Source organism: Manacus candei, unplaced genomic scaffold, assembly GCF_025592945.1.
Source record: "Manacus candei isolate 608988 ecotype Guabito, Panama unplaced genomic scaffold, ASM2559294v1 h1tg000009l, whole genome shotgun sequence".
NCBI classification, from domain to species: domain Eukaryota; kingdom Metazoa; phylum Chordata; class Aves; order Passeriformes; family Pipridae; genus Manacus; species Manacus candei.
The window spans coordinates 6,565,764-6,582,556 of NW_026138057.1; the positions used below are offsets into that span (position 1 = coordinate 6,565,764).

Sequence of the window (16,793 nt, forward strand, 5' to 3'; positions counted from 1 at the left end):
AAGCAGCATGAGTCCAAAGCATTTATTTTCCTTTTTTCTCTCCTCTCCTTCTTCCCCCTCCCAAACACCAACTATTCTTCCATTAAGAATTTGAGGGAGCTAGAAGATAACAATTTCACTACTACTACTCAACAGCAGTGCCAAGACACTGACTTGAAAAACCAGAACATCATTTTGTTGTGTAATTTCACAGTGCTTATAGGATGTTGTGAATTCCTGAGATATAACTCTGGTATCTTTTTGTACACATCAAGATATTCAGAGGGATGTAATTGATCAGCAAGACAAAAATCACGAGAATGTTCAGTGAATATATTAGAAGTGATTGTTCTTTTTAGGCAGCCTTCTGTAAAATAGTGACAAGGCGCCTTTGAGCAGCAAATTTGGCAGAGCACAGTTCAGTCCCACTCCTGTAAGGATGCATTTTGTCAAGCCCCAGAAAGGACCAAGGAAAGGCAAAATCAGCTTGTCTTTATGTATTAAATATGAATTATTAAAAGCAACATAGCAAATGCAGGAACTCACCTCTAAATAAGAGACAGCAACATCACATATTTTATCTTCTTTTATTTGATCCATGCGGTCATAAAGTGTCATCATGGTTAAATACATCACTCCAGGATCTTCAGGAGAACCTAACATGGTATGAGTCTTTCCAGCTCCTGTTGCACCATATGCAAGCACTGAATTTACACAAAAAACCAAAGTAAGAACATGCAAATTATACCAGTAAGCTAATCAGAAACACATAAGTCAAATGAACAGAGACCTGTCATTCTGAACAGCTGTTTTCATAAACTGATCAAGTTCCTTACTTAGACTTTACCTTTAACAGCTGTAATCAGAGACCTATTTCAAAGTAACATTTTTGAATTTTCGGTTCAAAATTTACATGAAAATATTATTTACTTACTCTCATAACCCTACACCATCGACTTATTGCTAAAAGACATTTAATTTCCTCATCACATTTCATTTGCCAATTAAAAAAGCCTCTTAAAGAGTTCATAAAGCAGGCTACCACACATTTAGTGACACAACTGCTTCTGCTTGAATAACTCCAGAGGAGTTATTATGTCATTAGCATACATATTTCAGATAAAATTCTGAAGTCTTATATAACCCTAACACAAACTTACTTCCAAAATAGTAGAGCTATTCTAACTTCCATATGCTAAAAAGCCAGCCTCTCATACATATGAATTAAAACACAGGGCTTTATTTCTATCTCAGGCTTTTTTAATGCCCCTGCAGCAGCTGCATACGATGGTAGAAACTCTGAAGTTTTTTAATTAAAGAAAATAAATAGCGAAGTTACCTGTGCAGTTATATCCATTTAAGAAGCCATCAATCAGAGTTTTGGTAGTATGCTCAAAAACTTCCAGCTGGGATGACATTTCATCAAAAATAGCATCAAACATAAATTTAAGATCTTTCCTCTGTCTTTTGTTAATGTCCCTATGGGTCAGTCTCTTCCCGTTAAAGAAGCTAACTTCTTCCTCCTTTGGATCAAAGACCAACACATGCTGGTCAATGACATGGACAACCCTGCTAAAGTTGTCCTGTTTTTCCTTTTGGGTCTCTGGACGGACACGGACCACCACTTTCACGTGACTGCAAACATCTTCTTCCTTAGCGGGAGTCATCCCCTCCGGCCCCCAGCTTCGCTTCCAAGACTCTTTCAGGTCTTGCACAGCTGAATCTCCTCTGCAGTTGACAACACAGAGTGAAAGGCATTATATTTCAGATAAAACCTTTCAGGTAGTTCACGTTTTTGATAAGGACTAACACCCGGCATCTCTGCTGGGTCCACCCAGCGCTTGCCAGTCAGCTACAATGCAGTGCAACTTAGGGAAGCACTAGAACTGGCCAGCGCAGCTTTAAGAAACCCAGCTAGCACTTCCCCGGTAAATTCCTAAATTTATTTTAACAATTCAAGCTACTGAATAACCTACTGGCTGTCCTTTGTGTCAGAGCAAGCTTGAAGATGAGCTTCCAGGTTCCTACAGACTAATGTGGGTAGTTTTCTTGTCCTGCAGCAGAAGGCAGAGCAGCCGCCTATGCTGTAGTTATAGGGAACTCTATTCCCTGGGTTATTGATTTACGCTGCACGTGGGTTTAAAGGGAGTTACAGCGGGATTTACGTTAACGTAACTTGCACGGGATACAGCGACCGATAACAACCTGGAACTTCCTTTAAATGGCTCATCCTTGCTTGTTCGTTCCTCTAAGAGCGGACAGCGACTTGCACGCTAAAGGCTCTCGGCGACGCTTTTGCCGCTTCGGGGCAAGCTCAGCTGAGCCATAACCGAGACACGGCCAGGGAGCAAGGGAACACCTGGGGCAGAGGAGCGGGGGGCTCCCCTCCGTACCCCACCGCACACCCTCCTGCTCGGGGCGCGCCGCCGGGATCGGCGCAGCGGCGAGACAGCGCTCAGCGCCCGCCTCGGGACTCGGCCCCGGGCCGTGTCCGCCGCCGGCACTCGTCCCCCGGGCAGCGCCTATCCCCGGGACTCACCCACGGACCGTGTCCACACCCGGTCTCAGTCCTCGAACCGTGTCCATTCCCGGTCTCGCCCCCCGGCCCCTGTCCGCCCGCTCTCCCGCCCCCCGGCCCCTGTCCGCCCGCTCTCCCGCCCCCCGGCCCCTGTCCGCCCGCTCTCCCGCCCCCCGGCCCCTGTCCGCCCGCTCTCCCGCCCCCCGGCCCCTGTCCGCCCGCTCTCCCGCCCCCCGGCCCCTGTCCGCCCGCTCTCCCGCCCCCCGGCCCCTGTCCGCCCGCTCTCCCGCCCCCCGGCCCCTGTCCGCCCGCTCTCCCGCCCCCCGGCCCCTGTCCGCCCGCTCTCTCGCCCCCCGGCCCCTGTCCGCCCGCTCTCTCGCCCCCCGGCCCCTGTCCGCCCGCTCTCTCGCCCCCCGGCCCCTGTCCGCCCGCTCTCTCGCCCCCCGGCCCATACACTCACCCCGGGACCGCTGCCCGCCTCCGGCCCGTGTCCGTCCCCGCTCTCACCTCCGCGGCCGGTCCAACCGCCACGCTCCGGCCGCCCAATTCAAACACAAGCAGGCCGCCCTCCGCGCCTCCTCATTGGCCGCCTGCCCGTGACGTCAGCAGAGCGACGGCGCTCACGGTAAGTGCGCGGGGCCGAGCTCGGCGCGTGCCCCGCGGCCCGGGCGAACGGGGACAGCGCCGGGGCCACCAACGGGGCCACCAACGGGCGGGGGGTCTCGCTCCGCGTGTCACGCTGGCCCAGCCCAGGCGGGGAGCGGGGGAACAGCCTTCGGCCGCGGAGCTGGCGCGGGCCGGGCTGCGGGCTGCTGACGCTTTCCGGCCGCCTCTGCCTTCACCTTCTGGCTCAGTGCGAGCCCCGCTCTGCCTCTGGCTGTGCCTGAGTGCCGCTTTAGACCGTAATAAAGTACGCTCTCTGCTCGCTTCTACGAAACAAAATCCCCGCGGTCTGACAGAATAGGGTTGGCTGTAGGCAAAGCGTGTCCCCGGCGAGACCGGGCTGGGCTCGCACCCGCGTGGGTCGGTGTGAGGAGGAGGAGGCTGGTGGCCGCACCTGTCCTGCTTTAACCAAGCCCCGGCAGGCGCTCGCTGCCCCACCCACGGGATCGGGGAGAGCGGGGGAAGGGTGAAAACTGGAAAACTCGTGGGTTGGGATAAAGGCAGTTTAATGGGGAACGAGAAAGCTGTGCACACAAGCAAAGCAACGCGAGGAATCAATTCACCAAGGGCAGGCAGGTGCTCAGCCCTCTCCAGGAGAGCAGCGCCCCTTCACGCGCAACAGTAACTTGAGAAGACAAACCATCACTTCAAACCTCCCGCACTGTATAAATTCAGCATGATATCATATGGTCTGGAATATCCCCTTGGCCAGTTTGGGTCATCTGCACCAGCTGTGTCTCCTCCCTGCTGTGTTCAGCACAAATCCAAAGCACAGCCCCACGTGAAGAAAATTAACTCTGCCCCAGCCAAAACCAGCACAGCATCCCGTGGTGATGTGTGTGTTTGCTGTAGGGGCGCTGTGTTTTGTTGTGAAACCTCAGTTCTGGGTTGTCTGCAAAGTTAGAGGGATGTGCACTAACGAATTTAAGGTAGGTGGAAATACTACCCAGCTGAGGCTTAAATTATTGAGAGAATAACTTTCCAGAGGTGATTACTCAGCATGTTCTTATCTGCACAGGCAAAATACCTGAGGCCTCTGGCAAGGTAAATGCAAGCAAAACACATAATAAAAATTTGATAGTGAAAATAATCTACTGGTTGCTTGATTGGTAAATAGCATTGAAACTTCTGAAAACATATTTTGCTGACGTGACATATCTATAAAACTGCCCATCTTGGAATGTGTGTTGATTGCTTTACTTACAGCAGTTCCACTTTGTTTTTTAAACAGATACACTGTTTCAAGTATTTGTTTGAAAGTAATTCTCAGCATCTACTGTTCTTCCAGGTTGATCAACTCCAAAATGTTATCTCGGTATCTCTGCCAAGTTTACAAGTGTTTGTTTCTCCACAACTTAAACCTGAATTCGGTAAGCGTGGCTAGTCTGGCCAGAAGGATCCATATTTCATCAAAAAAGCTTTCTGACTGTGAGTTAAAGGAACAAACCATCCAGAAATGCAAAACTGAAGAGTTGCCTCAAAGTACGGAAAAGAGTAACTTTGGAAGATTGCATACACCAGTGATGCTGGAGGAGGTTCTTAGTTGTTTATCCCCCCAGCCAGGTCAGGTGAGTTCAATGATTAATTAATGTTTGTGATTCACTAACAGTCCAGCAGAAAAATTTGTGCAGCGTAGGCTTAACTTTTGTGTAGAGGAATAAAGGTGTGCTCTTTAAGGATCAAAAACATCTTTTAAAGGTTTGAAATTGTTTTGCAATTCAAATTAAGACTCTGCATTCAAACTAATAAAACTATTGTGTTTGAATACTCGCTTGCTTTTGTGCTTGTCTTTCTGAATTGCACATGTGTATTCCTAGGGTCCTGTTCATTACTCATAGTAGTGGGGAATTCTCATGGATGGTTGTGTCATGAGTTTGTGTAAAGCTCTCTTCTTCTTGTACAAGAGGTGGTATTGGGGTTTTAAAAATCATCATCATCACCCCTTGTTCTGAGATACTTATTTCCATGGTTGGAGGTGTTTCCTTAGGAAATGCTTACACTGCATGAGGAGCACTGTAGAGATACTGTAGTTATAAAATGGCTGTATGGTACCAGAAATGGTTTTGCCTCATTAGTGTGGAACTTTTACAAGCTATCTTATTTGGGTATGGTACTATAAGTACTTTGCTTTTGGTACCTGGGTTAGCTCAAGTCTCTACACTGCTGTGTTGATATATGTGCACTGTATGCAGTCTAGGTATATTGTTACATGCTTCCTTGAGAAAAATGATACAGTGAAATGTTTTTTTTTTTGTCTGAGTGATCATAAATAGAATGTTAAGTTGAAAGGATTTCTTAAGCAATGTAAATGCTTAAATAATTTTCACATTTCGGATACTTTTTATCTGTGATACTAGTGCTTATGTTAGCTTCACAGGATCTTACTAATTTAGGCTTATCAATGTGTGATAAGCCTACAAAGACTGAAACAATACATAAATAAGTAGAAAGTTTAAAGAGAGTGTATGTTCTTGTTTTCATTTGAAAACAGCCTCGTCCAACAGTGGCGAAGTGATGTAGCAATTTTGAGATGGATTCAGTGATCAAAAATTTGCAGTCAAGTCTTGTTGTGTTGCCTTGTATTTTAAGTGTTTGAAGAAGCAGTGAGAATGCAAATAGTGTACACACACATTAGCATACAAATTGTTCTTGCATGTGTCCTGCTGTTGAAGACACTTAAATCAGTCAAATACATAACTTCAAGTTCAGATTTCTATGTCAGAGCTATGGTGAAATTTTCACACGTTAAATGGACATAGAAATTGTGACACTGTATGTAAAGTATTTTTTCCAGTTGTGTTATTTAGATAAGATTTATATATTTAGATAGTTATTTAGATAAGAAGAGGCTGATGAAGTGACTGTTCATTAAACTGTCTTTGATATAAATAAAAAAAAACAAACCAACTTTCTTGGCAACAGAACTTGCAAAAGAAACTATTTGAGGTTATAAACTGTGGAGAGTAACTATTATTGCCCCTGAAGAGTTTTTGGTAATTTAAATATTTATGAATGTAAAATAGCTTATTATTGGGGTGGGATTTTTTCAGGTCTGTGTATCCATGGTTTTGCAGGTTTCTAAGCTAGTAGTGAACAACTAATGACTGCTGTAAAGGAGTCCAAGTGTGTTTACCTCAAACAGAAGCATTATACTGTTAACCTGTTCAGATTAAAGGAAACTGGAAACTGTTCAGCACTCTCATTTTTCTTTTTATATATATATTTTCAACACTTTCTGCAAAAGAATGCAATGTGTCAACTGAATTTTGCTGGAATAAGTGAAATTTTGAACAACAGATTGAGACAGTTTCTCACTGACGTGAGTGGTGGTAACCAGTTGGTATTAATATGGTTCTCAACTGGGACTGTCGTATAAATTTACATTTTTAACGTTATAGTCATGACAGGGAAGTCCATAAACACTTTATTGTGGGTGGGGAAGGAAATGCTCGATCTTGGATTTAGTTTTTCTGCTTTCTTCTCTCCTACACATAAAAATTTCCTTTACTCATCTTTGACACAGTTATATTCTTTGTTATAAAATAGCTGATTTGGGCCTCTGTTTCTTGTTGTGTGCTAATACAAGGAGTTGCCAATATAAAGAAAATCTAATCAGAAAGATGATGTTCTCCCTATAGTTATGGTCAGTGAATGGGGTTTTCATTTTACTTATAGGGGTTCTTAAGAAAATAAATGTTACTTAAGAGTGAGTCACAGCTGAGATAAAGATGTTAGTACCCTCCTACTGAATATTCTTGTTGATTGTCTCCTTTGGGGAGTCTGTTTGTCAGGGGTTTTAGCAATAATATTTCCACTTATCTCTGAATCTTCTTTTATTGCCTTGTTTCACAAAGTCCCTGTAGTAGTCCTGTCTTTAAAGCAAAGGCTACAAATTAGTTTTTACCGATCTACCTCACTTCTCAATGAAAAGTCTGTTGCAGTAAATCCACATGCAAGTAATTTCCTCTTTAAGTTTACTGTATTGATTAAACTACATTTTAATCTTTTCAGTCCAATGGTGTTCTTTGCGAATACCCAACCGATGTTTTTGCAGCTCTCTGGGCAATTGAGTTTTCTCTGTTCTCTTAAAGAACCAAGTATTTTCAGAATCAGTGTCTTTAGATATCCAGAGGCATGTTTCCCAGTTTTCACCCTGCTTTTTCCCATTTTTTTTTCTTTTACCACAGTCACTGGCATTTTAACTAGACATGTGGATCTCCTCCACATATTATGGCTTTAGTGATATGTAAAAGAGTTTCATTAGCAGTGACTTCTAGTATGAATGCCAGAGGCTGAAACTCTGAAATTTTAACTATTCTTAGGAGGACCTTAAAGGTTCTTATGAGTTGCAAAGCTGTAGGAAATGACAGTGCTCCAGCACAACAAACACTTCGATGCATAATATTTAAACTCCAACTAGAACAAAAGCAACTTGTGCCCTACTCAGATTATATGTAATCTGATGCCATCTATGGTTTTGCATTAAATATGATCTAGAATAGACTAGAATGGAGATACCATAAACTCTGCTAGTTCTATTTGGTTTATGATAGTTCTAGAGGTCTTTTTTTTTTTTTTTTAGTGTCTGTAAATTATAGGTATCTGTGATAATAGGTGGTCAAACTTGAGGTGAGAAAGAATGAATGAGACCTTTCCCTTTTCTCCAGTGTTTAAGTTATTAATCAGAAGCAGTATCAGGTGATTTTTTTTTTCTCATTAAGTTAATTTGTGTAAACAAAAATAAGGCAGTTAATTTTCCCCAAAGAGGTCTTGTCTGACATCTTGAGTTAGCTGGGACTTATTGTGGAGATTTTGTTTTTGATTCTCCATAAAATTATTCAGATTATTTTTGCTACCCAGCATTCATTGAAGGAATGACAATCCTTGTCTTGGAAGTAATGTGTGATATCTAGTTTCTAGAAAGAGACAGGTATTTCTTGAAAACATCCAGCTTTACCATGAGCTCTCCTTTCAGTCTTTCAGGTCTATATTGCTTTGTTTTCAGGATAGTTACTATTTTCACCCACCCAAACATCCAATGATTCTTTTTCAGCTGAGATCATGAGCGTGGCCTTCTAAAATAACAGGAGGAGGTGTAAGACACTGCTGATGGTCAAACATTGTTCTGTTGTGAGGGAAGTGATGCTTGAGCTCTGCAGTTGCAGTCTGAAGACAGTGGCTTTTCACCTCCTGAAGGTTCTGTTGGATGTTGTTGGGCTGGAGCATGATTGTTTCCTTCCTTCTCTGCAGAGCTAGTTGGTCAAGTCCCAGATGACACTTGGAGGAAGCTGAGGAAGGCTGCTGGTGTGCAAAAGTGGGGTCTGCTGTTCAGAACTTGCTGTCTTAGTTTCTTTATATTCCTGTCCATGCGTCAGTATTCTCTTTCTGCCTTACACTGAGTGTAAGCTCTTTAAGGCAAAAATAACCTTTCTCTGTACAGCATCCTGCAGAGTGGACTTCTGTTTTGTGAGAAAGGTTTCCAATTATCGTGGTGTATAAATAGTTACGGGTCTATGCTGGTGACCAGTGTTCTTATCATAGTACCTCCAAAGCCATCTGCAAATAATTTATAACTGGAAGGACCCATTTACACTAGAGGCTCTCAAAATTGAAGTTTTCTGCAGGGTATCCAAGATAAACAGGAATTGAAAAGGGATCTGGAAAAATTAGTTCTGAGTTCTCAAGCTGTATGAGGTTTTGTTTTTTTTTTTTGGTAGGATGCAACCAAAATACCAAGTTTGGAATGGAATATTAATTACATCATGAGATAAATGCTGAAATACTTGTTTTGAAAAAGCACAAGACACACATGGATATAGTGAAAGTCTTTATTGTTTTACCTTATTTTCACTGGACTTGTAAAATTAATTAGGTGACATAAAGCAAGTGATTTGTAAGTGTTCTTTGTTGTAGAAACAGCTATGGTTTTTTTTGTGGGAAGCATGCTGAAAATATCTTTCCATATGCAAATTTTATGGCTAATTTTTCTGTGTCGGTAGCACAGTGATTTATATGGTGATTGATAAAGATAAACCATTGTTGTGAAACAGAAAGATATAGGAACTTGCAAGAGGCAGTAAACTAATACAGAGAAATTCTGACAATATTCTGGGATTTACAGAACACACTTTTTTCCCATGATACTTGAGTGTTACTGGGGTATATTGAGAGTTATTGCAGCTGATCATGTAGTTCCTGTGTATTCTTTCAGTCACTCTTATCTGGTTGCATATATTGTGAATTTATGGAAGAGACTAGTCATGCTCCAGATCACAACTGGGTATGGAAATGTTTAATAAATGTGTGTGGAGTGCATATGTATGCAAAGTATATTCATTTTTGGTGGTGTGTAGTAGGAAACTAGTTAAATGGAATCTCATCAGATAATGCTGATTAAAACATTTGACTAAAATCATACCTTAAGAGGGAATTTTTTTTGCTGAAGTTAACATTTGAAGTTAGTGCGCAAAAATGGAAAATATTTTCAAAATAGTTTTGACTAAGATATGCAAAAGATAGTACCTCAAATATTTATTATTATTTAAAATAGTAATATTGTCTTGTTTTATGATGGTAGTGTCTACACGTGGATTTGGAAAATCAGACCCCATTGGCTTAAGTTCCTTAAATTATGACTGATTGCTCTGTGCTGTGACATTCAGGCTAAATAAAAAGTAACAAGGTAGAAGGAGTATTATTTAACAGTGCAATACCAAACAAATGTCGTATATGTTCTACAGTATCTGCGTCTGGGTGAGTTCCATCACAAGATGAGAGAGAAAAGGAGGGGACTGGGAAGAAAACAAGACAGGAGTCTGTTCTTGAACAGCCAGTTGAGGAGGCGGAGAAAGTCAGTCACGCTTGTCAATTATCTTTTTGTTTTGCTGTCTTCTGTAGTGGGTCTTGCAAAAATACAGGGATCTTAAATTCCTTGATGACAGGAGACTTAAAGCACGTGTGATTTGTTTGAGAGCACTGCATAGTTGTGTTCTGTTTTGAAGCTGGTATTGCTGAGTGATTCGGCTGCGGTACCAGGAAATGAAAAATATCCGTGTCTTGCATCTGAATGATGGCAGGATATGAACAAGGCATGGTGAAGGAGTCCCTTCAGATTTTCCTTTTTTATCCTTCAAGATTTTGGTCTCTCTTGAGAAAATAACTGAAGTACTTGGACGGGGGGAGGAGTAAGTTGATGGCTACAGCTGCACAGGGAAGAACCTTCTGGTGGTGGTTCTTGGACATCTGCCTGACCTCCTCATCTCCCACCTGCACCGTGGCTCTCTGCAGGTGTATCTAAATGTCACCAGCAGCCACAAGAAGAAGAGCTCTCACCAACCTTGATCTGCATCCTTCCCTATTGCAGTAGAGGAAGGGAAGCCTGCAGCTGCTATATCCAAAGAGACCAGCAAGGGGACAGGGTCTGCCCACTGAGAAGGACTCTGCAGATGCGCCAGATTTGGTTTTATGGTGACACTGGGCTCGCTTGCTCTTGTCACTCTGTTGCATAACAAATGATAGTGCTTCAGGAGACTATTTAAGATGCTGTGTTATAATAAAGCAAGATTCAGTGCTTTCGGGTGACTCAGCTTGTAATGACGCTGTATATGCTCTCCTTTTCTGTTGTGACAGCATTAGTCTTTGCACCTCTTGGGGAAAACTAATAAAATTCACCAGAAAGTAATCTAAGCCCTTTAAATTTTAACTTGATCGAGCCTGTGATCTCAGAAAGGGTGATAATTAATATATGTAGCTACTCATTTCCTCCTCATCTAGTACTGTGTGTCTTTAGTCAGCCTTTTGGCTAAGCTTTCTTATTAAATATTTGAATTTGAGTTTGCAAACAGGAATACAGACTTTTTCGATCACAAAAAGTATTACTAGCAATTGAAGATTGCAATTGGAGTATGGAAAATATCTGCAGGTTTGTTCTTTTTGTTTTCTTGTTTTGTGTTTAATCCTGTAGTGAGTAGTTTTGCACAGACTTTTTCTGAATGAAGAGGCAATTAAAAGTTTAAACTACCAAATTTGGTGTTTAAAGGGGTATCTGAAGTTATGCAAGTGCATGGTCTGATTTTTTTCCTAATATTTTTTCTTTTTCCCAGATTTTCTGAGCATGTCATCTTCATTCCAGGGGTGTTTGCTACTGTTCAGCAGCTTGGGAAAATACTTTTCTAATAATTGTGTTTTAAGCACTGAAATAAATTAATATTGTTTCAGGCTCCCTCTTTATCAAAAAACATGTTATCTAGTGTCAAATTGCTGTAGGCACCTGCCAGCCAAGACTTATCAAAACCATGTCCATGGCTTTTTTGGGGTTGGTTAACCATAAATATTAAAAACTGGATTAGATTTTCAGTTGAGCCTTTGTAAAATTTTCATTGCATCTTAAATATCTTAGTTATAATTGAAGGAAGAAGTTTCTTCTGAGGTAGCTGAGGAAACCATCTCTGTCTTGCAAAGTCTGGTGATTAGCTGAAGTCATTCAGACATTGAAATTTTAATTTCCTAAGGAAATGTTAATAATGGTGTGCTTGAGTCATAACGTCATTAAATCTAATTCCAGACAACATTACTCTTAGGAAAATGAGTAAAGTAAATAATGCATACTGAAGCAAGGCCTGCCAGAGCTGTCTAAAAGCAGGTGGTGGTGGTTTTTGTTTGCTTTTCTTACCACTTGTCCAAGAGGGAAGGGGCTCATCTGTGTTCTCTTGCATTGAAAAAAATCGCTCCCAGAGATCTTTCTGGATGTTTCACTCAGCTCCATGAAGTGCAGTGTTTGGCTGGCAGGTTTCCCACGAGGCAAGGAATGACACTTGGGATACATGAGAGGATCTGGGACATGGCTTGCCTTTGGATGTGTGAGGATTAGAGTGGTTTGCCAGCAAATGGACTTTTGCCAGGCTTCTGTGGAGGAGCTGCAGTTGATGGCTGAGAAGGATGTTGTGTGCTTTAAGATACACTGTAGATGTCTACAGGTGGAGTATTCCAATATGTTCTGTGGAATTAGGATCACAAATTAAGGTATGAGGCTTTAGAAAATGAGTGAAGAAGGGAACAATAATGAAGAAGAGGTAAAACGCCTTTTTTTTTATGTTTTAGTACAAAAACTGTTCGTAAGTGTTCATATGCTGTTTCATACTTAGCTGTAATCAGAAAATTGAACCCTTGTGAAGAAAATATATTGGAAATGATTTGGAGGCATTAAGTGATTGTGACTGATGGAGTCTTCAAAATATATTCGTAGCAACCTTTTTTCTCCTCTGTGTGAAAGGATGTAGAGATGGTTGATAGAAAGTACAAATTAATGAAATTCTTGAATATGCAGACTTAGTGATTTTACAGATATTTCAGCTGTATACTAGTATACTTTAGTAGCATCCTGTTAGTGTACCAATGAGATGAATGTGAAAAATGGGTAATAATGGTTGAATTATGTTGAATTGTTGAATAGGCCAGTCCTGGAAAATCTTTTTATATTGTGCTTAATACATGATCTGAGAAGGTTATTTTCCTACAAAATGCTAACTATTTATTTATGTTTCTCTTTGTGATGTAGATTTGTTAGTCTTTGTGTAAACAACTTTTTTATCATTTAATATACTGTCAAAAGTACTTTTGGAAAAAAATTAGTCCAGTTAGGTTTTACCTCTTAGTCCTTATTTTTTTAAATTATGTGTGACAGCTTTTTACGTAGGTGGAATGTGAACTGTAGAGCTGTGAGTTTTGGCTTTCTTGGTCGTCTTTATTTTCTGGCAGGTCATGTCATCAGGCGTAATACCTTTTAATCCCTTTATAATATTTTCACTGACAAGTTCCGCTCTTGGATACCTGAGCAAGATTTGGATGGGAATTGTGCCTCTCTAGATCAGTAGCTGCTCATAAATGTTTCACAGTGGTGTCATCAGCATCACCTTATTGGTACTTAGGTCCAGAGATTTGTAAAGCTGGTTTACCTTGTGTATGTTTTCAGTGTTTTCAAGTTTACTGCAGGGAAAGCTGGAGGAACTGCTTTGCTCTGCTGGGTAACCTTGACTGCTGCTTGCCACAGATGTTTTTATTTTCCAGAAGTTACTTTTTTTATTTCTTTTTTCGTTGTTAATTTATGTTGCAACACGGGAGGATTTTGTTGCTGATTGAAGTTGAGATGGCATTAGAACATCTAGTGGCAGAGGAAGTCATCTTTCATTTTTGGCGTTTCTCACAGAAGTAACAGAATGCAAATGAAATTGCAACTTTTTCAGGATGGGAGGCAGGGACTCTAGAGTGTCTAGGTGTCTGTGTACAGTGTGTGGTTTGCTGGATTTGTAATAATATTTTCCCTTCTGTGAGGCAATAATTTCGAAAAAATTATTAAAAATCAAAATACTCTAGTTTAAAACCAGATATGTCTGATTTACCTTATGAAACTGAACATATTTGCAAAATATTTTGAATTCTCATAAGAGGGAGCAAAGGTTATTAGCACGCTAAAGACTAAATATTACTTCTTACTAGATTGCAATAGTATAAAAATGCAAGAATCTCTTGGTCTCTTTGACCTCTTAATTTCTTAGTTCTGGGATAATTTTTCTTATTTGCATGTGAATAGCAGCAAAGCGTACATTTTAATGATGTTTTCAGCTTGACTTTGAGCGTGTATAATTTCTTAATTCATTTAGAGAAATATTAGAACCCTTTCCAACATTTCTATAAAAGTAGATTTCTCTACTAACAAATCTTTGTTGCGAGCTCACAAGTAACTTACGTAGCTTGTCTCACTGTGCCAATGTTTTTTAAAAACCTTGTTTATTTAAAATAATTTTAAATGTCCCGCCTTTTGCCAGGCATGTAAAACACGTATGCTATTTTAATTTTTGTATATTTAACAGGAATTGAGGACAAATCCTTATGTAGTTGCATAAAGATTAAAATATAATCCTTTCTCTGCATTAGATAGGACATAGTAGTAGGTGCAATAAACAGTTTTTGGATAAATAGGGAGGATGCAGGAGCCTTATGCATTATAAGTCACATCTTGAGTCAACCAAAGAAGCAGTGCTTTGAATGGAGAAATGTAAGGGAAATTTGTAAATACATGCTTTAGGCTTAATCAGGGGTGAGTAGACAACACAAAACTGGGAGGAGCTGTTGACTCCCTGGCAGGCAGAGAGGCCCTGCAGGGAGACCTGGACAAATGAGAGGGCTGGGCAATCACCAACTGTGTGAAGTTCAACAAGGGAAAGTGCCAAATTCTGCACCTGGGATGGGGCAACCCCAAATGTACAGACAGACTGGGGAATGAGATGCTGGAAAACAGTGCCAGGAAAGGGACCTGAGGGTCCTGATTGATGGCAAATTGAACATGAATCATCAGTGCCCTGGCAGCCAGGAGGGCCAACCGTGTCCTGGGGGGCATCAGGCAAAGCATCGCCAGCGGGGCAAGGGAGGGGATTGTCCTGCTCTGCTCTGACCTGGGGCGGCCTCACCTTGAATATTGTGGCAGTTTTGGTGTCTGCAGTATGAGAAAGATGTTAAGCTGTTAGAGAGTGTCCAAAGGAGGGCAATGAGGATGGTGAAGGGCCTTGAGGGGAAGCCGTGTGAGGAGCAGCTGAGGGCACTTGGTGTGTTCAGCCTGGAGGAGACTGAGGGGAGACCTCATTGCAGTTACAACTTCCTTGTGAGGGGCAGAGGAGGGGCAGGTCTCTGTCCTGACCAGTGACAGAACTCAAGGGAATGGCCTGAAGTTGTGTCATGGGAGGTTTAGGTTGGATATTAGAAGAAGGTTCTTCCCCCAGAGAATGGTTGGGCACTGAACAGGCTCCCCAGGGCAGTGGTCACAGCACCAAGCCTGACAGAGTTCAAGAAGCGTTTGAATGATACTCTCAGGGACATGGTGTGACTCTTGGGGATGGTCCTGTGCAGGGCCAGGAGTTGGACTCAATGATTCTTGTGGGTCTCTTCCAACTCATCATATTCAGTGATTCTATGACTTTGATTTTCAAGATTTAGTCTGAAGTCCTTGTTAAGTGGCTTTGAGAAGCTCCACATCTTTCAGCTGTCAGTTATGTTCTTTCAACAGATGTCACTTCTAGCAGAGCAGAAGAGGAGAAAGTTTCATAGAAACTTTGTTTTCTCCTTTTGGAGACTGAAATGCTAATATCATGGACAAAAAAGATCTCCAATGGATAAATCTTCTAATCAGTATTGTTGCTTTAGCAAAAATAGATTTAGAATAGTTCCATAAATATGATCTGATTAAGTAGTTTAAGTTTTGATAGATGCCATTCTCTAAAACCAGCAATATTGCTATTGCAAATTTAGAAGTGAGCGTACATAGTGCATATTTTGTTTGAATAGAGAGGATTTATCTTTTTTAAAGTGTAGAATTTTGTACATGTGTAATTGGTCAGCAGACCTCTGCTGGCGTTGAATTTATAAGCAAACTGTTATCTAGGGGAGCTCCTAAAAAGAGAAAATTACCTTTGGAAACGGTCTGAAGTAAATCCTCATAGCATGTGGGCAGGGGCTTGGGCAAAATGGTGGGTCTGCCCTTTGAGAGTCTTCTACTGGCCTGTTCAGGTAGACACAGCCAGAGAGTGCTGGGGAAATGAGCTAAGTATTTTGTTTTATTCTTGTGCATGGGCATGTCTTATCCACTGTTCACTATTCAGACTCTGCTTTGAATTCAGATTTTTGTCTCTTGAATTACATCCTTTCAACATTTGAATTCTTCACAGATTACCTTCAGAGATTAGTTAATTCAAAAGCATTACACAGAGTTGATCTTTACAGTCTGTTATAAAGCAGTACAAAAGCATTTGCAGAACTTAGAGGCAACAATACCAAAATTATGCTGTGGATGCCCAAGCAGAAATACCTCTTTTCCTGCTTTTTTGAAGAGGTTAGCATTTTGGTTTAGAGGTTTGCAACACATTGGAGTGACGTCCACTTGCAGTTGTTGAAGTCACAGCGTGTCTGGGAAGCAGATCTAGTGTTCCAGAGTCTTACAGACAGAAAAACCAATATTGTGAGTGACCTACCTGCTTGGTGCAGTGACCTCCCGAGGCTCCCAGGAGCTGGGTGGCAGAGGTTCCAGTGACCCTCCTTCAGCTGAGTGCATTTCTCAGTTAGTGTCGGATATTGCCATTTCTGGTGTCGCTTCACTTTTGGAAAGGAGACTGAAATGGAAGTGATTGATTCATTCCTTCAGGATTTTGCTGGAAGAGCCAAGCTGAACAGGTAAGCCAGTGAAGTGTCGTGCTGCCACTGAAGGGGGCAAGTCCACCTTCCCTGCCCCCCAAATATCACCATCTGTGTAAGCTCCCATCCCTCCCTGAGTTCTGAAAATCAGTCAAACACTAATATGGCAGAAAACTACAGTTTCTTTTTCTGTATTAGTTTTCTGTGCCATGCTACTAAGTTTAAGTGGCGTATGAAGTACCCAGTAAGCCCCTGTGCTGAGAGAAGTGAACTGCAAGAGGGAAAGCACTCATAAGAAAATAGTGCCTAATTCCTCCTACACTAAACATCTTGTGCAACCATAGTTTTGCTACCAGCCTTTGATAGATTGACATTCTGTGACAATCTTTGCTGTGTGAAGGAGATGACTTGTGCCTGTTCCCAGTGAAGTTACAGCTTTTTCAATTGGTAAAAA

At 41.7% G+C, this 16,793-nt stretch overlaps 3 protein-coding genes across 6 annotated transcripts in view; 2 read left to right on the forward strand and 1 right to left on the reverse strand.

Moving 5' to 3' along the window:
* KIF18A (kinesin family member 18A) overlaps positions 1 to 3,090 on the reverse strand; it is a 32,203-nt gene extending 29,113 nt beyond the window's left edge. The window contains exons 1-3 of one of the 2 annotated variants that reach the window (XM_051776659.1): positions 3,005 to 3,090; positions 1,319 to 1,707; positions 526 to 683 (exon numbers count right to left, since the gene is read on the reverse strand). In XM_051776659.1, the coding sequence (XP_051632619.1) occupies positions 526 to 683; positions 1,319 to 1,646 (486 nt within the window). In that variant the 5' untranslated portion in view covers positions 1,647 to 1,707; positions 3,005 to 3,090. Of the gene's footprint in view, positions 1 to 525; positions 684 to 1,318; positions 1,708 to 2,184; positions 2,206 to 3,004 lie in introns of those variants that run through there. The other variant, XM_051776651.1, reaches the window with a different exon arrangement.
* Positions 2,014 to 3,461, forward strand: LOC127465858 (basic proline-rich protein-like). Its single transcript, XM_051776393.1, has 2 exons — positions 2,014 to 2,092; positions 2,233 to 3,461. Exons 1-2 carry the CDS (start codon positions 2,014 to 2,016, stop codon positions 3,459 to 3,461), a joined length of 1,308 nt encoding a protein of 435 aa, XP_051632353.1.
* Positions 3,028 to 16,793, forward strand: part of METTL15 (methyltransferase like 15) — a 91,958-nt gene continuing 78,192 nt past the window's right edge. Inside the window, exons 1-2 of one of the 3 annotated variants that reach the window (XM_051776821.1) lie at positions 3,028 to 3,122; positions 4,449 to 4,728. In XM_051776821.1, the coding sequence (XP_051632781.1) occupies positions 4,465 to 4,728 (264 nt within the window). In that variant the 5' untranslated portion in view covers positions 3,028 to 3,122; positions 4,449 to 4,464. Of the gene's footprint in view, positions 3,123 to 3,242; positions 3,408 to 4,448; positions 4,729 to 6,395; positions 6,480 to 16,793 lie in introns of those variants that run through there. The other 2 variants (XM_051776819.1, XM_051776820.1) reach the window with 2 other exon arrangements.